This window comes from Anolis sagrei, chromosome 10 (genome assembly GCF_037176765.1).
Source record: "Anolis sagrei isolate rAnoSag1 chromosome 10, rAnoSag1.mat, whole genome shotgun sequence".
Classification (NCBI taxonomy): Eukaryota; Metazoa; Chordata; class Lepidosauria; order Squamata; family Dactyloidae; genus Anolis; species Anolis sagrei.
Genome location: NC_090030.1, coordinates 20871264 through 20893985, shown reverse-complemented (window position 1 = coordinate 20893985; position 22722 = coordinate 20871264). Strand labels below are relative to the sequence as shown.

The window sequence follows — 22722 nt, the reverse complement described above, 5'->3', positions numbered from 1 at the left end:
CCTACAATCAAAGAGCATTCTGAACTCTACCAATGATGGAATTTAACAAAATATGGCACAGAACTCCCACGACGAACAGAAAATATACATCAGTGATTGGTTGGCGGGGTGGGGGTGGGGGGGGCAAAATACTGTTTCCTTACCGTTGAAAATTACCTAGGACCACCTCTGATTGCAACATTCACACTTTCCTCAAGCAGACAAGAGTTCTTTCTTCCACCCTGGACATTACTCCACTTGCCTAGTTTCCAACAGACCTCACAACCTCTGAGGATGCCTGACATAGATGTGGGCGAAACGTCAGGAGAGAATGCTTCTGGAACATGGCCAGGCAGCCTAGAAAACTCACCGCAACCCAATACTTCCATCGCTTTAAAAGCACAACATGTGCTCCCTGGAACAATCCTTTCCCCATCGTCTCTTTTCTGGAACAGGAATGGAAACAATATTTGCTGTTCTTTTTCCTCCTTGACCACAAGAAAGTGTTGCAGGTCGGAAAGCAGAACACACAGCAGATGGTTCTTTGTGCACGTTTCTTTTTTGCATTCTGTGGCCTGAAATGATCTGCTGCAGACGTTTGCGCCAGTTTCTTCATATGCAAAACCCACACGGTGCTTGCAGAAGCAAGTCATGTGACACAGAAGATTCCCCCAAATGCTTTGTAATGTGCAAACATTGGGATAATACAGGCATAACGCTTTCCAAGTGTGGGGAGTACTTGCTCTGGGGATCTGGGTTCAAATCCCTGCTCAGCCTTGATACCTATTGGGTGGTCTTGGTCAAGTCACACTCTCTCAGCCTCAGAGGAAGGCTAGGGTAACCCCTTCTGAACAAGAATCCAGGCGTGTGATAGATTCCCCTTATGCCAGCATTTCTCAACCTGGGGGTCAGGACCCCTGTGGGGGTCGTGAGAGGGTTTCAAAGGGGTCGCCAAAGACCATTAGGAAACATATTTTGGATAGTCTTAGGAACCCCTTTGGCAGAGAAGGCTGAAGATCTCTCCTCCTCTCTTTCTCTTCCTTTTTGGAAACAGATGGTGAATCGTCCCACCAAAAGCCCTCCTCCTGCTGTGATTGGCTGTTTCTGAGACTTCAAGTGTGGGAGAGGAGAGCAGGAATGGTGCACATGTGTGGACGAGCATGCGAGGCTGGAAGGAGGCTCACGCCTTCAAGACATGGGGGTTCTGTGTGGGAAGTTTATTTCATTTATTTATTTATTTCCGGAGCCCCCAGTGGCGCAGTGGGTTAAACCTCTTTGCCGGCAGGACTGAAGACCAACAGGTCACAGGTTCAAATCTGGGGAGAGGTGGATGAGCTCCCTCTGTCAGCTCCAGCACCTTGTTGCAGGGACATGAGAGAAGCATCCCACAAGGATGATAAAAATATCAAATCATCTGGGCATCCCCTGGGCAACGTCCTTGCAGACAACCAATTCTCTCGCACCAGAAGTGACTTGCAGTTTCTCAAGTCACTCCTGACACGACATATATATATGTATTTATACCCTGTCTCTTCTCTACCCCTGAGGGACCCCTAGGGGAGTCATAGGGGGTGTCAGAGGGGTCACCAAAGACCATCAGAAAACACAGTATTTTCTTTTGTTCATGGGGGATTCTGCATGGGAAGTTTGGCCCAAATATATGGTTGGTGGGGTTCAGAATGCTCTTTGATTGTAGGTGGACTATACATCCTAGAAACCACAACTCCCAAATCCTTCCAGTATTTTCTGTTGGTCATGGAGGTCTCTGTGTGGGAAGTTTGGCCCAATTCTATCATTTGTGGAGTTCAAGCAGCTCTTTTATTGCAGGCAAACTATAAATCCCAATAACAGCAACTTCTAAATGTCAAGGTCTATTGTCTCCAAACTCCACCAGTGTTTATATTTGGGCATATTGATTATTCATGCCAAGTTTGATCAAGATCTGGGTTGTTGTAGGTTTATTCGGGCTATATGGCCATGGTCTAGAGGCATTCTCTCCTGACATTTTGCCTGCATCTATGGCAAGCATCCTCAGAGGTAGTGAGGTCTGTTGGAACTAGGAAAAGGGGTTTATATATCTGTGGAATGAGCAGGGTGGGACAAAGGACTCTTGTCTGCTGGAGCTAGGTATGAATGTTTCAACTGACCACCTTGATTAGCATATAATGACCTTATTTATTTTTTATTTATCGTGTCAGGGCAACCAGTAGATTATATTACATTTCTAACAGAACAAAGCAAACAAACAGACAAATACAAAACTTGTGAGTTTGGTAGTTGATTAAATGTCCTTTGACCAGTATTTGGCAACTTGGAGTGCTTCTGGTGTTTTTGCAAGAAGGTCCTCCATTGTGCATGTGGCTGGGCTCAGGTTGCATTGCAGCAGGTGGTCAGTGGTTTGCTCTTCTCCACATTCGCATGTCGTGGATTCCACTTTGTAGCCCCATTTCTGAAGGTTGGCTCTGCATCTCGTGGTGCCAGAGCGCAGTCTGCTCAGCACCTTCCAAGTCGCCCAGTCCTCTGTGTGCCCAGGGGGGAGTCTCTCATTTGCTATCAGCCATTGGTTGAGGTTCTGGGTTTGAGCCTGCCACTTTTGGACTCTCGCTTGCTGAGGTGTTCCAGCGAATGTCTCTGTAGATCTTAGAAAACTATTTCTAGATTTAAGTCGTTGACGTGCTGGCTGATACCCAAACAGGGGATGAGCTGGAGATGTCTCTGCCTTGGTCCTTTCACTATTGGCTGCTACTTCCTGGCGGATGTCAGGTGATGCAATACCCGCTAAGCAGTGTAATTTCTCCAGTGGTGTAGGGTGCAGGCACCCCGTGATGATGTGGCATGTCTCATTAAGAGCCACATCCACTGTTTTAGCGTGGTGAGATGTGTTCCACACTGGGCATGCATACTCAGCAGCAGGGTAGCACAGCGCAAGGGCAGATGTCTTCACTGTGTCTGGTTGTGATCCCCAGGTTGTGCCAGTCAGCTTTCGTATGATATTGTTTCTAGCGCCCACTTTTTGCTTGATGTTCAGGCAGTGCTTCTTGTAGGTAAGAGCACGGTCCAGAGTGACTCCCAGGTATTTGGGTGCGCTGCAATGCTCCAGTGAGGTTCCTTCCCAGGTGATCTTCAGAGCTCCCAGGTATTTATTTATTTATTTGTCGTGTCAGAGCAACCAGTCCATTATATTACATTTCTAACAGAACAAATCAAACAAACAGAAAAATACACAACTTGTGAGTTTGGTAGCTGGTTAAATGTCCTTTGACCAGTATCTGGCCACTTGGAGAGCTTCCGGTGTTGCTGCAAGAAGGTTCTCCATTGTGCATGTGGCAGGGCTCAGGTTGCATTGCAGCAGGTGGTCAGTGGTTTGTTCTTCTCCGCACTCGCATGTCGAGGATTCCACTGGTGATCTTCAGAGCTTCATATAATGGCCTGACAGCCCGAAAATGGCCATATAGCCCGAAAAAACCTACAACAACCCAGTGATTCCGGCCATGAAAGCCTTCAACAATACATTGATCAAGATCATTTTAGTGGACACATTCCAGTTTGTCCACATCTCCCTTCAAATGTGGTGCCTAGAATTGGACACAGTGTGATTCCAGGTGTGGTCTGACCAAGGCAGAATAGAGGAGTAGCATGACTTTGTCCTTCGACCCAATAACGGAGGCTATACATCTCTCTCTGCAAAAGTGGTTGGCTTGGCTTGCATTGTGGCAAGTTTGATGCTCTGCAGGGCCCTCTTATTTTGCAAAGGATGGCAAGAGGCCCAGTCGAGAGTCCAGGCGATGTGGATGCTGGAGAAAGAGCCTGCTGTTCCAAGGTAAACCAGAACCTCTGTTTTACGTCAAAGGGCCTGTCGGAGGTCGGCCAGAGTTCATCTACCATCGGCCCGTGATTCATGTTCCAGTCCCACATCCTAGACAACAAGCGCAGCCGCGGGAGGAACAGCACACTTGTTTGCCTTGGCCTTTCCTTGGGTCTCGTCGTCAATTATTTCCTCCTGGCTGGAACATTGGGGCTGGGAACACACAACCTGCCATTTGGTCCCATTCCTGGCTCCTCTGGAGGTTTGCAAAGACGTCTGACAAGGGAAGGTAAACAAACACTTGGGCCTGATGTGTTTACTCAAGGATTACGCAGAAGATGAAGAAGAAACCGCTGTCTGCCTGGAGCAGCAGATGTGGCTTGGACTGGTGGCGCTGGGGCTGTCTTCGTCACCAGCAAAGAGATGAGAGGGAGGTTTATTTATTTTCTGAGAGGCCTGGCAAAGGAGCAAAGCCCAGCGCTGCTCCCAACTTGGGGCCTTTATAACAGGATGGAGATGGAGAAGCCACAGGAGGCAAAACCTCTCTTCATTGCCCCTTATAGAATCATAGAGTTGGGAGACTTCACATGGACCATCTAGTCCAACCTTCCAAATGCCGCGACCCCTTAATACAGTTCCTCATGTTGTGGTGACCCCCAACCATAACCCTAACATTATGAATCATCATGTAAATAATGATCTGCAGGATGTATTTTCATTCACTGGAGCAAATTTGCCACAAATACCCGGTATGCCCAAATTTGAATTCTGGTGGGGTTGGCGGGGAAATTGATTCTGTCATTTGGGAGTTGTAGTTGCTGGGATTTATAGTTAACATGTAAACAAAGAGCACTCTGAACCCCACCAACAATGGAATTGAACCAAAGTTGGCACAGAGAACTCCCACGCTCAACAGAAAATACTGGTAGGGTTTGGTGGGCATTGAACTTGAGTTTGGGAGTTGTAGTTCGCCTACATCCAGAGAGCACTGTGGGTTCAAACAATGATGCATCTGGACCATGGATACTCAATATGCCCAAATGTGAACACTGATGGGGTTTGGGGAAAATAGACTTTGACATTTGGGAGTTGTAGATACTGGGATTTATAGTTTACCTACAATCAAGGAGCTGGACCTTAGGGAAGGCTGAGCGAAGGAAGATCGATGCTTTTGAGCTGTGGTGTTGGAGGAAAGTTCTGAGAGTGCCTTGGACTGCGAGAAGATCCAACCAGTCCATCCTCCAGGAAATAAAGCCCGACTGCTCACTGGAGGGAAGGAGACTAGAGACAAAGTTGAAGTACTTTGGCCACATCATGAGGAGACAGCAAAGCCTAGAGAAGACAATTATGCTGGGGAAAGTGGAAGGCAAAAGGAAGAGGGGCCGACCAAGGGCAAGATGGATGGATGGCATCCTTGAAGTGACTGGACTGACCTTGAAGGAGCTAGGGGCGGTGACGGCCGACAGGGAGCTCTGGCGTGGGCTGGTCCATGAGATCACAAAGAGTCGGAGATGACTGAACGAATGAACAACAACACAATCAAAGAGCATTCTGAACCTCACCAATGATAGAATTGGGGCAAACATCCCACACAGAACCCCCATGACCAACAGAAAATACTGTGTTTTCTGATGGTCTTTGGCGACCCCTCTGACCCCCCCTTGGCGACCCCCTCAGGGGTCCCGACCCCCAGGTTGGGAAACACTGATCTAGTCCAACCCCATTCTGCACAATCAAAGCACCCCTGACAGATGGCCACCCAGCCTCTGTTCCTTCCCTTCCCCTTTGGTCCAGCCAGGGGCGGCTCAATGCATTACGCAAAGTAAGCATTTGCAGTATAGTTGATTTTGCGCAGGGGTGCTCTTGAGGCGCTCTTGAGGGAAAATAGACCTTGACATATGTGAGTTGTAGTTACTGGGATGTACAGTTCACCTACAATCAAAGAGTATTCTGAACTCCACCAATGATGGAATTGAACCAAATATGGCACACAGAACTCCCACGACGAACAGAAAATATATATCAGTGATTGGTTGGCGGGGGGGGGGGGGGGAATACTGTTTGCTTACCGTTGAAAATTACCTAGGGCCGCCTCTGGGTCCAGCAAAGAAAACGGAGCAGATCAGCCATGATTTACTGTGCATTTCAATTTTTATGCTTATATTTTGCATAATCTTATGATTATGTTGTTTTTTACTTTGTATGTTTTGTGATGTTACCTAAGAACCACTCTGAGTCCCCTCAGGGAGATGGAGTGGTATATAAATAAAGTTTTATTTTCTTCTTCTTATTATTTATTTCTCGCATGCTCACACATTGACTTGTGCCAAACTATTACACTATGTAACAAAATTTTGATTGTTTTCTGTTCTTGGTTTGAAAGTGTTATTTCCTGTTTAATTGTGCAATCCTTACTTTGAAAGGAATAGTCTAACGCAGAAACTTTGTTTTTGTGGCTGCCACGAACTATGTGGAATTGTGTTGTCAAAGGCTTTCATGGCCGGAATCACTGGGTTGTTGTGAGTTTTCCAGGCTGTTTGGCCGTGTTCCAGAATCATTCTCTCCTGACGTTTTGCCCACATCTATGGCAGGCATCCTCAGAAGTTGTGAGGTCTGTTGGAAGCTAGGCGAGTGAGGTTTATAGATCTGTGACATGTCCAGGGTGGGAGAAGTTGCCAGTCTATTCAATGCTAATGAAGACGGCCAGTGGCAACATTCACACTTGCCTCCAACAGGCAAGAGTTTCTTTCCTTGACATTATTTGGGTTTCACGGTGCTCTCTGGAAGTAGGTGAACTACATCTCCCCTAAATCACTGTCAATTCCTCCCACATCCTTCCAATATTTTCTGTTGGTCATGAGGGTCTCTGTGTGGGAAGTTTGGCCCAATTCTATCATTGGTGAGGTTCAAGCGACTCTTTTATTGTAGGCGAACTATAAATCCCAGCAACTACAACTTCCAAATGTCAAGGTCTATTTTCCCTAAACTCTACCAGTGTTCACATTCGTCCATATTCAGTATTCATGCCAAGTTTGGTCCAGATCCATCATTGTTTGAGTCCACAGTGCTCTCTCAATGTAGGTAAACTACCATTCCAAAACTCAAAGTCAATGCCCACCAAATCCTTCCAGTATTTTCTGTTGGTCATGGGAGTTCTATGTGCCAAGTCTGGTTCCATTCCATTGTTGGTGGGATTCAGAATGCTCTTTGATTGTAGGTGAACTATAAATCCCAGCAACTACAATTCCCAGGGAAGTCAGTCTCCCCTCTATTCTGCCTTGGTTAGACCACACCTGGAATATTGTGTCCAATTCTAGGCACCACAATTGAAGAGAGATATTGACAAGCTGGAATGTGTCCAGAGGAGGGCGACTAAAATGATCCAGGGTCTGGAGAACAAGCCCTATGAGGAGCGGCTTAAAGAGCTGGGCATGTTTAGCCTGAAGCAGAGAAGGCTGAGAGGAGACATAATGAGGGCCATGTATAAATATGTGAGAGGAAGTTACAGGGAGGAGGTAGCCAGCTTGTTTTCTGCTTCCCTGGAGACTAGGACGCAGAACAATGGCTTCAAACTACAAGAGAGTAGATTCCATCTGAACATGAGGAAGAACTTCCTGACTGTGAGAGCTGTTTAGCAGTGGAACTCTCTGCCCTGGAGTGTGGTGGGGGCTCCTTCTTTGGAAGCTTTTAAACAGAGGCTGGATGGCCATCTGTCGGGGGTGCTTTGAATGCAATTTTCATGCTTCTTGGCAGGGGGTTGGAATGGATGGTCTATGAGGTCCCTTCCAACTCTATGATTCTATGTTCTCCTGCAGTGAGAACACCAGTTTCTGAAAGGATATTCCATCTATTGTCAGCTTTCATGGCCGGAATCACTGGGTTGTTGTAGGTTTTTTCGGGCTGTATGGCCATGGTCCATTCTCTCCTGACATTTTGCCTGCATCTATGGCAAGCATCCTCAGAGATAGTGAGGTCTTTTGGAACTAGGAAAAAGGATTTATATATCTGTGGAATGACCAGGGTGAGACAAAGGACTCTTGTCTGCTGGAGCTAGGTGTGAATGTTTCAACTGACCACCTTGATTAGCATACAATGGGCTGACTGTGCCTGGAGCAAACTTTTGTTGAGAGGTAATTAGATGTGAGAGCCGTTTAGCAGTGGAACTCTCTGCCCCAGAGTGTGGTGGAGGCTCCTTCTTGGGAGGATTTTAAACAGATGCTGGATGGCCATCTGTCGGGAGTGCTTTGAATGCAATTTTCCTGCTTCTTGGCAGAATGGGGTTGGACCGGATGGCCCATGAGGTCTCTTCCAACTCTATGATACTATGATTCTATGACAAAATTAATCCTCCCTTCAGTCCCAAATTCAGATTTGGGTGTATGGGGGTATTTGTGTCAAATTTGGTTCAGTGAACGAAAATGCATCCTGCATATCAGATATTTACATTACGATTCAGAACAATAGCAAAATTACAGTTATGAAATAGCAACGAAAATAATGTTATGGTTGGGGGTCACCACAACATGAGGAACTGTATTAAGGGGTCGTGGCATTAGGGAGGTTGAGAGATATTGTTTTAGGGAGAGACCCACAGCCTGCTCTGAGCTCCTCCTAAGAGGCCGAAAGCGGCTGACTTTCTGCAAAGTCAAAGCCCTTGGATGTTCTGCAGCAGAGACAGTAATGACATGTTAAATGGAAACACAGGATGTGTAGATCTTGCAGATAAACAGCACGTGTTTTCGTCTTCTTTTTTTGCTAAGATGCCAATTTTATCTCTCTTTTTTTGAAAAAATAAAGCCGTTCAAAAGGAAGGAATGCTGAGATAAACAGAAACGGTCCTCTCTGAATCCTCCCCAGCGACTGTGGCAAAAGGCTGGACTTCTCCGGACTGAAATTAACTCACAACCCTCCCAGCTTCTCAAGAGATCAGCCACTGCATAAAGAGCTTAGAGGGTCAAAAGGGTTTTGCCAGCGGCTGGAAGGAAATGCGGATGCATTTCGGGCACCTATGACTCATAATAATAAGCCAGAAAAATGGAGGAAACGATTGAGAAGACTTTTTAAAACTGCATTAAACTTGAATGGCTACAAGTAGTTAAAATGGTTTGGTTGCAGGGAGGGGAGAATACAGGATACCATAGAATCCAATTGTGGGAAGGGATCCCCAAAGGCCATCCAGTCAACCCCCTTCTGCCATGACATCATCCGCTATGTTTAGCCTGTGAAAAGAAGCAAGGGAACGGAGGGATGATTTATTGTTGCCACCAATTTAAAAGGAACCAGTAGTCAGGAGATTTTACCCCAGTTCCCAATTTTAAAAAGAACTGGCCGATTTGCAATGGAGGTTGCCGATTAGGAACCAAATTTACCATCAAGTTGGAAGGGAGGCTGTTCAATTGCACCTCCTCCTTTATTAAGAAAGTAATAACTTAGTAGTAATTACACTGTATATACTGTAGTGTGACTGGAGAGAAGAATGTAGATTTATTTGGTTACTTTTCCCTGCGTTTCTGCCACCACGTGAGGTAAGTTGTAATATTGTGAGAAATGGCACTTTGGACACAGAATAGACGGAGCTGAGGCAATCTTCAAATAAAAGTTAACAATTTTATTAAGTACACAGCGTGTGCTTGCAAGACGTAACTTTTCCTTGTTGTACTTGGAATAATACTTGTAACTTTAACAGTTCATTCTTTCAAGTAACACAGTATCTTTCTGACGTAGAGCACTTGTTTCAGACAAAGTTTCAATACAGGGATGTTTCCCTTATTTGATCCTCCCTAGATCAAATACTAAGTAAACTATTCTTTAGCCTCTCCTTAGACTAAAAGAATACCAGCTATGTTTCACCATTCGGCTGCACTAGCCTGAGAAACTTCTAATAGCCAAACCCAGCTTTTCAAAGCCTCAAAGCTTTGCTTCACAAGTCACTCCGCCACCTTTCCTTTCCTTCTCTCCCAACAACTAACTCCTCACTCCTCTGAACCTAACTCCTGACACCTCTGAACCTAAACCCGGACTGCTCACTCCTCTAAACCTAAACCCTAACTGAATTTTAACTGTCGTTTTTTTTTTCAAACTCTCCCCTCTAAGCTCCTCCCAATTCCCTCTCTCCTGCATCGGTCTCCATGGCAATGCACATGGAGGACTCCTCTGACTTAGGCTGCTCCAGCATTATTGCAGCCAATCTAAACACAAATACAGTTAAAATCATACAATTTATAATCAACTCCTGTACAGCCTGCAGAAGAGAAGTCTCAGAGGAGACATGAGAGCAATGTTCAAATATCTGAAAAGCTGTGATAAGGAAGAGGGAGGAAGCTTCCGTTCTGCTGCCCTGGAAACTAGGACTCAATGGAGCCACAGGTTCAAATGGCAGGAAAGGAGATTCCACCTGAACATAAGGAAGACAATCCTGACCATAAGATGAGATGTTCAACAATGGAACATCAGCCTCTGATGGATGCTTCTTAGATTCATAGAGTTGGAAGAGACCTCATTGGCCATCCAGTCCAACCCCCTGACAAGAAGCAGGAAAATCTCATTCATAGCACTCCTGACAGATGGCCACCCAGCCTCTGCTAAAAAGCCTCCACTACAATCCAGGGCAGAGTGTTCCACTGCTGAACAGCTTCCTTTGAGATTGGAAGTTGCTCCATTGGATCTGGCGGAAGATGCTCCATCGGATTTGGCGGAGTCTTCTTCTCTGGAGGCTTTGAAATAGAGTCTGTCTGGCCATCTGTCGGGGCTGCTTTGATTGTGCTTTTCCTGCAACATTAGATGGCCCATGCAGTCTCTTCTAACTCTATGAATCTAAGCCCTCCCAACAGATGGTCAGACAGACTCTGTTTCAAAGCCTCCAGAGAAGGAGATTCCTCCAGATCAGATGGAGCATCTTCCACTCTCAAACAGCCCTCGCCGTTAGGATGTTCTTCCTAGTGTTAAGGTGGAATTGCTTTTCTTACAATGTCTGGTTAAGACTAGTAGGGATCGCTGGTCACTGGTTAGTGAATCTGCTCTGGGATCTAGTCTGAACTTTAAAGGGGCTGCCCAATGAGCTGGGTCTATTTTGGGTGCAAGTTTGAGAAACTCAATGATTTTTTTCAGGTGAAGACGCAATGCCAACCTTGATCCATCAGCTCAGAAATGATTTTTGGAGGACAAAGGGGGCCAGAAGATAGTGATTGCCTTCTGGCCACGATTTCCTTATCATTAGCTTCCCAGTCTTAACATCTAATGCTGCCTAGATCAAAGCCAAAAAATCAAAGAGAATTTAGAAAACTCAGCTACGTTCTGGGTGCTGGGATCCAACAAGTGTCTCATACCCGTGCAAGTTTGCCTGCCAAAGTGGTTGGACCTTTTGGTCCCATGAAAAGTGTCCGCATATTCGCACATGCCATTAAATGGTGCACAGCTTGCACACGGGTAAATGCATGAGCCTGCACATTTGGTTGCACATGTGGTTATGCACTCAGTTGTGCAACACGATAATGCGTAAAGATGATTGCTAACCCAGCTCCAATGCTGGATCTTAGTCAATGGCTGAGATTTCTCAAGTCCTGATTGGCTCTATTCCAAGTTGCCCACATTTCTTCTCCTCGCAGAGCTCTCGATGCCACCGAATCCTCAGGTCAAAATCTCATGTTAGAGTTGGGAGAGATCTCAAAGGCCATTTGGTCCAAGCCCCTTCTGCCACACAGGAAGGCACAATCAAAGCCCTCCTGACAGATGGCCATCCAGCCTCTGCTTACTTTGGCAGTGGTTCCCAACCTGTGGGCTGCGAGACATAAAATTAGGTCCGTGAGAAATGTGGATAATAACAGAGCCCAACCATATATATATGTGTGTGTGTGTGTGTGTGGTATCTTCATTTTAGGCCTGTTTCTGGGGTTATTTGGGGTGCCGATTCATAAAATTGCATTGGATAGACCACATCAGCTCTAGATTATTAAATAATAGCCATCCCCTGACATGTGTTGCTGTGGCCCAGTCTGTGTATATGTGTATATTAGGGCTGGGCAACCACGAAAAAATTTGTTTCTAAACTCGATTCGTTTTTAGGGGGTTTCTGCGTTTCGTTTTTTAAAAGAATTCCGAAATTTTTCCTTAAAAAAGTTCGAAATATACGAAATTTCAGAAATTACGAAACAATTACGAATCGATTACGAATCGATTCGTTAATGGCGGACGCAATTGCGCAATACGCTAAAAAAACCTCCAAATGGGACAGGGGGAACTTGAAGCTTCCCTCTCCCTCTGTTGTTGACTGTTGGTGTGATAATTTATTTTTTTATCACTGATAAAACAAACAACAACTATAAAACTTGCATCAGACATACGGAAATAATAACGAAACAATTTCGAAACAATTTCGAAACGATTTCAAAACAATTTCGAAACAAATTCAAAACAATTAAGAAATTAATTGAAAAATTCGTTTCGATTTTTAGTTGCTCCTGAATGGTTCAATATCGGATCGTTAGCTAATTTAAATACGAATCAATAACGAATTACGAAATTAACGAACGAAACCGCCCAGCCCTAGTGTATATGTGTGTTTGCATATATATATATGTGTGTGTGTGTGTGTGTGTGTGTGTGGTTTTTCGCATGCATTGTAATGTATTTTTTATTTTTTAGCTTTTTAAGTCTCTTCCACTGTGTTTTTCAGTGTTTTTATGAGTGATAGTCACTCATTGGCCTGATTGGTGTCTTATGTCCAAATTTGGTGTCAACTTGCCCAGCGGTTTTTGAGTTATGTTAATCCCACAAACGAACATTACATTTTTATCTATATAGATTGTTTTCTATGGGCAAGCAGATGGCAACTACTGGATGGCATATGTTCTGTATCAGAAACGAGAGCTGGTGTGGTCTATCCAATGCAATTTCCTGAATCCTCACCCCAAATAACTAAACTGAATCTAAAGTTGACCAAAAACTGATTTGTAATCCTTTTGGTACTAATGTTGGAGAGTGGTCCCTGGTCAAAGTGGTCTTTGGTCAAAAAAAGGGTGGGAACCACTGGTCTATGAGACTTCAAGCCAGCATATTCCACCTTCTCACAGTCAGCAGAATCTGTGATGTCACAAGGTCACATCTATGGGCATTTGGAGAGAACCAGGAAAATAATTGTGTATTCTTCTTAACCCAGCGTGGCCCTCAAACCTCTCATTGAACCCTCCAGGACTAATGCTATGCCATATCTCTGAAGGCACCCAATCTGCCTCCCTCTTTCCCTTGCATCTCCTTGGGTCTCTGGGTGGCCAAAGGCTAGTGGCCCAACGCATCCTTGAGTGGCTCTGCAAATCCCTCCTTGTCTCTTGTCTTCGTGGGCTATCTTCCAAGCCACCGCGAAGGCACATGGAATGACACAAAGGCTGCGCGGAGGCAGGGAGAGACATGCAGCTGAGCTAAATTTATACCTTAAATACCGAAATGGCAGTCGCTCCGTCGGAAACGCTTGGCTCCCGAGAGTCAGGAAACGGCCACCAGCAAGACTCTCACTGCTGCATTGCTAGGAAGAAACTGCCCCAAAATTTGGAAGTCTCCATTGAGATGGAGGAAAGGCACTGGCCATGAAGGGATGTGGTTTTGGAGTGACGGGAACAAGGACACAACCACAAATCTATTTCAGGAGGTTATTTTTAAGACCAGGGGCCCTTCTGTTTACAGGGCTTTTCAGTTCATTAAAAAAAAACAAGCAAGAATGTCGAGCTTCAAGAAGAAATCAAAATACTGGTAAAACAGAATGGGTGCACAAAAGCACTAGCAGACAACAACCATCTTCATGCGATAGGAAATGGATTTTCCAGCATGGATTTTCCAGGCCCATGCTTAAAGAGGACTTAATTTGGATAAATGCAATTGCTGTGTGTTTTCCAGGCTGCATGGCCATGTTCCAGAAGCATTCTCTCCTGACATTTTGCCCACATCTATGGCAGGCATCTTCAGAGGTTGTGAAGTCTATTAGAACACTCAAAAAACAGGGGTAGTCCTGACATTAAACAATCAGGGCCAGCGAATACTCCCAACAAAGGATTCCCCCAGGCAGGAAGCAGCCAGGCTTTGAAGCTGCAAGGCCATTCAATGCTAATCAAGTTGGCCAATTGCAACATTCACACTTGCCTCAAGCAGACAAGAGTTCTTTCTCCCACCCTGGACATTATTCCACAGATATATAAACCTCATTTGCCTAGTTTAAAACAGACCTCACAACCTCTGAGGATGCTAGTGGCTTGACAAATTGACCAAGGCTTACCCTTATTATCCAGTCTGGTGTCCTTGTTCTTGTTAGCAAAACTATAAGTTACTATCTTTCATGGGGGGGGGGGGCATGTTCAACTTCAAAAATGTTGTTGTTTTTCCTTTGTAACAGGGAAAAAATGCAGAGCATGAAAGAATAAAATAGATAAAGATGTCCACTGCTGGTCCTCCACCTGCAGCCTTTCTCTTTGCAGAAACCGGGCCTTTGGGGGGATCTCCCTCTCCCATCGTTTGGAGAGAAATTAATCAGCAAATTGCAAGCCCCTCCGGCTTAGTCTTGGAGATAAATCTCCTGCGGAGCCCTTTCCCCCAGGACCAGCGAGCTGTGATTACTTAAATAATGGCTCGATTGTAATTTTAGGATTTCCTGCCGCTGTCGCTGTTTCAATGCTCCTGGATTTGGCCCTGAAAGAGACTCATAGTAATATTAATCATGGGATCCAGGCAATGTTGAGATTATACCTTGGGGGTCGGGCAGGGAGGGAGGGGGCAGAAGAGCCAAAGGCCCGGCCCTAAGCCAGGTCATTTATGGACCGGAATAACAGGATTTCCTTTGGCCTGCAACAAATGAATTGTACTCCCATCCTTGCCCATGGCTGAATTGGGACTAGTGTTCTTTTATGTAAACGCATTCAGCGTGAACATCATGCATTGAATGTTAAAGCCAGGATGGTCTGTTCTGTCCTGCTTCTGACTTCATTGTCAACAAAGTTGACATCATGACTGGGTTGCTGTAAGTTTTCCAGGCTGTATGGCCATATTCCAGAAGCATTCTCTCCTGACGTTTCAGCCACATCTATGGCAGGCATCCTCAGAGGTTGTGAGGTCTGTTGGAAACTAGGAAAATTGGGTTTATATATCTGTGGAATGTCCAGGGTGGGAGAAAGAACTCTTGTCTATTTGAGGAAAGTGTAAATGTTGCAATCGACAAGCTTGATTAGCACTGAATAGCCTTGCAATTTCAAAGCTTGGCTGCTTCCTGCCTGGGGGAATCCTTTGTTGGGAGGTGTTATCTAGCCCTGATTGTTTCTTGTCTGGAATTACCTTGAGTGTTGTTCTTTATTTACTGTCCTGATTTTAGAGGTTTCTTTAATATTGGTAGCCAGATTTTGTTCATTTTCATGGTTTCCTCCCTTCTGTTGAAATTGTACACATGCTTCTTCTCCCATTGCATGTCCAAGGTGGGAGAAAGAAGTCTTGTTTGTCTGAGGTAGGTGTGAATGCTTCAATTGGCCACCTTGATTAGCATTTAATGGCCTAGCAGTTTCAAGATCTGGCTTCTTACTGCCTGGGGAAAATCCTTTGTTGAGAGGTGATTAGCTGTCCCTGATTGTTTTGACAATTGCCTTTGACAATACATTGACATGATCAGTTCATATATATGTGAGGCTGGACACCACTAAAGAGACAAATAGATGGGTCCAAGTTCAAATCCAGATTGGACTCCTCTCACTAGAAGCCAAAAGGACTCAGCTGAGATTGCCATACTTTGGGCTTATCTTATTGGGAAGCACCATATGGAAAGAAAGGAGGAGGAAAAGACCATGCTGAAGGTGTGTTGATTCAACCATGGAAGCCACACTGAATTTTCCAGTCTGAGCAGGACAACCATTGACCATGAATCTTGGATGTCTCTTATCCATAAGTCACAAAAGAGTAGCAGGAAGGGGCCTGAGGCTGTTAGGAATTGTGAGAGTTGAAGTCCAAAACACCTGGAGGGCCCAAGTTTGCCTATGCCTGCATTAGAATCACAGAATCATAGAATTGGAAAGGACTACATGGGCCACCTAGTCCAACCCCATTTCTGCCATGCAGGAAAAGCACAATTAAAACACTCTTGACAGATGAGCATCTAGCCTCTGCTTAAAAGCCTTTGAGGAAGGAGCTTCAACTACACTCCAAGGCAGAGAGTTCCACTGTTAACAATTAAAACACCCCCGACAGATTGCCATCCAGCCTCAGCTTAAAAGCCTCTGAGGAAGGAGCTTCAACTACACTCCAAGGCAGAGAGTTCCACTGTTAACAATTAAAACACCCCCAACAGATTGCCATCCAGCCTCTGCTTAAAAATCTCTGAGGAAAGAGCTTCCTCTACACTCCAAGGCAGAGAGTTCCACTGTTGAACAGTTCTTCTCATGATCAGGAAGTTCTTCCTAATGTTCAGGTGGAATCTCCTTTCCTGCCATTTGAAGCCATGGTTCCATTGAGTCCTAATCTCCAGGGCAGCAGAAAGGAAGCCTCCTCCCTCTTCCATATGGCAGCCTTTCAGATATGTAAACATACCAGTAATGTCTCCTCTCAACCTTCTCTTGCACCTTTTCCTTTTCAAGACTTACTCCACATGTTTGTTCCAAGCTCCCTGGCTGAGTTGGAGGCCCTTGAGTGCCATGGCTCCCATGGAATGCTGAATCCACTCTGGGCTTTGAAGAGGCTCACTGTGATGCTGAATCCTCTCCCAAATAGGTTCAGGACCTTGGGGAGTTCCTTTAAAGCCATCCAAAAGTGGATTCACCACCTCCATGGTGGCGCAGTGGGTTAAACCCCTGTGTGGTCAGGACTCCAGACCGACAGGTTGCAGGTTCGAATCTGGGGAGAGCACGGATGAGCTCCCTCTATCAGCTTCAGCTTCTCATGCGGAGACATGAGAGAAGCCTCCCACAAGGATGATAAAAAACATCAAAACATCCGGCCATCCCCTGGGCAACGTCCTTGCAGATGGCCAATTCTCTCACACCAGAAGCGACTTGCAGTTTCTCAAGTCACTTCTGACACTACCAAAACAAAAACAAAAAAACAACCCACCTCCATGACATGGGATGCCTTGCCCACCAGTTAGGAAACTCATTTTGGAACCATATTTCTTGGACCATTTCCATATGTCTGCTGAAATCGAAGGCTCATTGCTTGGCATCTTATGGAACAACCGAGTACCCTTTCTGATACTATCCATCTCTACACAACACGCTCCTGGGTTATTCTTGGCAATGGCTGGAATAAAAACTTCTTTTCGCAGGCAGATACGAGGGAATGTTCATTAAATATTTCCCCTGACCCACTTCCTGTAGACTAAAAGCAATGAAACTTGTCCCAGTTCTGAGTCCTTCTCTCCATCGGTGCCACTTAGGGACACACACTTCTCCCATCTTGTTAAGCAAGTGTAAACACCTCGCTTGTAGGAGTCGACAGGTTGTTCCAAAAGTCACGTTGTGACCAGAAATGAGAGTGTCATCATCTGAAAAATGCTTACCCTTCAAAAATAACTTCATTGTATTGTCGAAGGCTTTCATGGCCAGAATCACTGGGTTGTTGTAAGGTTTTTTCGGGCTATATGGCCATGTTCCAAAGGCATTTTCTCCCGACGTTTTGCCTGCATCTATGGTAAGCATCCTCTGAGGTAGTGAGGTTTGTTGGAACTACAAAAAAAGGTTTATATATCTGTGGAATGACCAGGGTGGGACAAAGGACTCTTGTCTATTGGAGCTAGGTGTGAATGTTACAACTGATCACCTTGATTAGCATTTGATTGCCTGGCAGTGCCTGGAGCAATCTTTTGTTGAGAGGTGATTAGATGTCCTTGTTGGAAAGTGGTGGGAGTGCGATGGTGTGAGGTCGGGTGAATAAGGGGGATGCAGGAGAATGTCAAAGCCACAGGATCATGTTTCCATTTGGGCAACATGTGAGTTGTGAACTGGTGCATTGTCTTGCAGAAGGCGGTGACCTTTGGTGAGCATGTCACATTGGTTTCGATGGCCTTCCACCATTTCTGCAGCAGTGAAGCATCATATGCCCCAGTGATCATAGTCCTCTTTGCTAGGAAATCCATCAATCTTACTCTGTGCTGGTCCCAAAATACTGTGGGCATGATCTTGCCTGCCGAGAGTTGGCCACTTTGGAGGTGATGAGTCAGGATGCTTCCATTGCATTGAATGGACTTGAGTCTCAGGATCAGAGTGGTGGAGCCAGCTTCCACCCTGTGTGATCAGTCTGTTGAAAAAGTCCTCCTGGTTTCCATGGCACATCATTGTCAAGAGAGCCTGAAAGTATTTGACTCCTTCCTGCTTCTGGAAAGGTGTGAGCAGCAAGAAAATACCTTATGCATGGGAAGATGGTCTTGGATGATTTTTTCTATGGACGCCACACTAATGTTGATATTTTGGGCCAGGTGGCGAATGGTTATGTGGTGATTTTCCAAAATGGGGACCTCCACTTGCTGGATGGTGTGTTCATCAATAGCAGAGTGGGGTCACCCTGGAATTGGAGCTGTTTCCACTGAAGCCCGACCACATTGGAATGGATGATGCCAGTTGTTGACTACATCATCTGATGGGGAATCATCACCATAAACCTCTTTCATCTCATCAAACGCCTCCTCTGGTGTGCGGCCTTTCAAGGAAAGGAACTTGATGACTGCTCTGTATTCCACTGGGTCCATTCTCAACCCTCACAACACTTCAGCACCTGTAAAATCAAGACTATTATCAATTCTGAGTTGTAAATTGGCACGTAGCCTATAAAGACTTATATTATTATACATGTGCATTTTCAGCATCCTGTGATAGCGGTGTGTCAGGGGAAATCTAGAAGCCCCCAGTGGCGCAGTGGGTTAAACCCCTGTGCTGGCAGGATTGAAGACTGACAGATCGGAGGTTTGAATCCAGGAAGAGTGTGAATGAGCTCTGTTCTGTCATGCGCTGGGCCTATAGCAGTTGGCTTTTGAACAGGACGTGCTCTTTGTGCCCAGCGGGAAGCCGGGGTGCCTCGGCTGAGAGGCCCTAAGGATTTTCCTATACAGAGTCTTTAGAAGCTTGAAAGGTTTAACAAAGTCCTTTATTATTGCTTAGGTCTTCAACAAACAATCAAATTCTTCTTGGATCTTCAACAAATTAAACAAAGGCTTCTTGACTTGTCTACAATGGACAGGCACCTTGCTTGGAGAACTATTTCTTTCTTTAACAAGGAAAATCCTTTTTGACCCCTCCCGGGCAATCTGCTTTCTAGGCTCTGCTGGTGTGGACCCTACTCCCGGCTCCAATTACTTCTGGTTACCCGAGTAGACCTACCAGCCAAGACTTTGTAGATTTTCCAGCTGGAGTCCTTTTGGATTTTCTCCACGAATGGTGTGGATCTATATCTTTAACCCCAATAAGGGTTGTGCTGTAAAACTGTTTTCCTTAGAAGCTTTAGGGCTGTTTCCCCCAGATGCTATGAGAAACTAAGCTTCTCTACAGGTGGGGAAAGCTGACGTCCTGTAACTGAGCTTTCAACTGTAAGACTGCCTGAAGTCTTTCTTTTTCCCTCCCAGAGCCCTGGGGAAAGGGGCGGAACTAAAAAACATAATGATGATTGATGGGTCATTGGCCCTATAATTGCAGACCAAGGGAAGCCACCTTATTGCAAAATGCATGGAAACTGGGAATACATGCAAACACTCAATAGAAAGAAAATGAGGTTGGAGCTCCTGGTACACCCGTACTACCACAAGCTCACTCTGTCAGCTCTAGCTCCCCATGCAGTCAGTGGAGTTGGCATAGTGGGGGGGGGGGGGGTATGCTCCCTGTATACCGCCCCAGTTAGAAATCTGGCTGCCGCCCATTGAATTGAGTCTGATACTTCTTTATTTTTAAACCTTTGTGCCAGCAGGACCGAAGACCAACAGGTTGGAATTTAGAAACTGGGGAGAGTGTGGATGAGCTCCCTTTGTCAGCTCTAGCTCCTCTGCGAGGACATGAGAGAAGCCTCCCACAAGGATGGTAAAACATCAAAACAGCCAGGTGTCCCCTAGGCAACGTCCTTGCAGACGGCCAATTCTCTCACACCAGAAGCGACTTGCAGTTTCTCAAGTCACTCCTGGCATGACAAAAAAAGGGAAAATCTTTAATGAACGCTCCTCGTATATGGTTCTCTGGAGGAGGACAGAACAGCAAGCGTTTCCTATGAACTGTAGGAAAAATGATAACTTGGTTAGTAAATGTGAGCAATTGGGCTATTCAGTGTAAAGACATGCTACTGACATTGTCACTTTGTGATGGAGAAGACGAAAATGCAAAACCCGAAGCATTCATTGGATGATTTCTGGGTGTAACTGCAGCATTCATTGCTCAGAATAGAAAGAGTGTCGTAAGCTCTCCCTGAAAGGATGAGCTGGGAGAGCGATAAAGGAAGATGCATTGAAGACGACCTGGTTGCCATTTCTCCTTTATTGTATGGGCCCTAATTCCATGCAGGAATCCACAGAACAAAAACTAGAATTTTAGCAAAACAGATGCTGATACAATACATTGCATTATTTAGAAAACTGTCAAAAGACGTTCTGGTAGCAATTAAGGTTTAAAATGTGCATTAAGTAAGCCACATGGGAGGGATAGAGATTTCCATTAGAGATTTATATGCTATGTGGTGTGCTTGTTTGGGGGTGGGGGAACCAATTAAAATATTTTCTTTTTCAAATAACACACAACTCCAAACATTTTTGCAGATTGTTTTCCCAAGTCCTGTGAAATGTGAGTGAGGTTCAGTGCATGGATGGGTTTGTTTGAAAGGAGGATTAGAGGCCAGCTGGGTGGCTTCAGCTGAGGCCTCTTGGAGAAGACACATGGAAGGAAAGTTTACCCCTCCGAGGCATAATATTTACCTTTCTGGCCCATTAGAGGGGATTCCATTGCAGGCAGATGGATGCTCCGTGAGAAGGAAAGAGTCAGGGGCCTACCATATACCATACAGCTGTGGACAAGTCTACATAGGGACGACAAAACACGGATCAAGGAACATGAAAGACACTGCAGACTACTTCAACCAGAGAAGTCAGCCATAGCAGAGCACCTGATGAACCAGCCTGGACACAGCATATTTTTTGAGAACATAGAAATGCTGGACTACTCTCACAACTACCGTGTCAGGCTACACAGAGAAGCCACTTAAATCCACAAGCATGTGGACAATTTCAACACAAAGGAGGAAACCATGAAAATGAACAAAACCTGGCTGCCAGTATTCAATAAAGCTCTAAAATCAGGACAGTAAATAAAGAAGAACACTCAAAAATGGGAATTCCAGACAAGAAACAATCAGGGCCAGCTAATCACCTCCCAACAAAGGATTCCCCCAGGCAGTAAAAAGCCAGACCTTGAAAGTGCTCGGCCATTAAATGCTAATCAAGGTGGCCAATTGCAACACTCACACCTGCCTCAAACAGACAAGAGTTCTTTCTCCCACCCTGGACATTCTACAGATATATCAACCCAATTTTCCTAGTTTCCAACAGACCTCACAACCTCTGAGATTGCCTGACATAGAGGCAGGCAAAATGTCAGGAGAGAATGCTTCGGGAACATGGCCATACTGCAAACTCACAGCAAGAGATGGATAGACAGAGTTGGGTCATGGTTATGGCACTGAATTAATGCTGGAGGGACCCAGTCCAAATGACTTCTCATACAGAAGGCTCAAAGGACAGTTATGGACCAGGTTCTGTCTTCTATCTCAGCAATGATGGCCAGCAATCAACCAGGCTTTGAAGCTGCAAAGGCCATTCAATGTTAATCAAGGTGGCCAATTGCAACATTCACACCTGCCTCAAGCAGACAAGAGTTCTTCTTTCCACCGTGGACATTCTACAGATATATAACCCCACTTGCCTAGCTTCCAATAAACCCTTCCACTTCTGAGGATGCCTGCCATAGATGTGGGTGAAACATCAGGAGGGAATGCTTCTGGAACATGGCCAGACAAACCAGAAAACCCACAGCAACCCTTTATGAAGATGTCCATAGAAGGGATCCTTGTCATCTCTCTCGGCAGATAGCTCCATGGCCCAACTTCTCTTACGGTCAAGAAGTTCCTTCCAAAATTCAGTCGAAATCTACCTTCCTGTCACTTTAAACTCTGGTCCTCTTCCTCCTTTGTTGGACATCTCTTGATGTATTTAAGGAGGACCATCTTGCCACTTCTCCGTCTTCTCCTCACTGAGGAGGAGACATCTTCCCATGTCAGAGCCTTAAAGCCATGTATGTGCTGCTTATCTTTGCCTGGAAATAATTCCCACTGATCATAAACAGGAAATTATAATGCTAATACAAACACACTCACCTGTAAAAGTTAATTCCCACCTAATGTGCTGAAGATCAGGGCGTTATTTATAGCTTGCAACTCGGTCTCGTTTTTCCTCCTGTGTCTCAAAGCTTATAAACTCATTCGGGTTATTTCAGGTTTGGGAGGACCAGGAAAACTTTTCAGAAAAGGAATTCAGAGTTTGGAAATATTTCCCCCTGGAGAATGGAAAGGAATGGCAATGAAATAACAACACAAAATTAATTGTTTTGTTTGACTTCCTTCCGTAGGTCCCTCAACCTCTGTTCCAGAGTCACAGAAGGATTCAGGACCTCCAGGTGTCCCAGGTAAGGCACAGGCCAAAAGGGATGATGATGATGATGATGATGATGACAATGATGATAATGGCAGAGAATGACTGGTGTATAATCTCCTGGTGTCTAAACTCTCCTATGGAAGTAGTTGGATATTTTTGTCTGATGTAGGAGAGCTCCATTTTTTGCCATTGCACATGGAGAAATCTCAACCATGTACATGCACATTTGGTCATGCATTCATTCGCACATTTTAGGGTTTTAATCCAAGGCAGGGTTCATCTGCTGAACTTTAAAGGAGCTTTCCAAGGT

General features: G+C 45.2%; 1 protein-coding gene across 1 annotated transcript in view; it reads left to right on the top strand.

The window, feature by feature from the left end:
- The window catches only part of LOC132762903 (BTB/POZ domain-containing protein KCTD12-like), a 63484-nt gene that overhangs the window by 23595 nt on the left and 17167 nt on the right, over positions 1–22722 (top strand). Inside the window, exon 3 of the mRNA XM_060756142.2 lies at positions 22387–22443. Coding sequence (XP_060612125.2) covers positions 22387–22443 — 57 coding nt within the window. The remainder of the gene's footprint in view (positions 1–22386; positions 22444–22722) is intronic.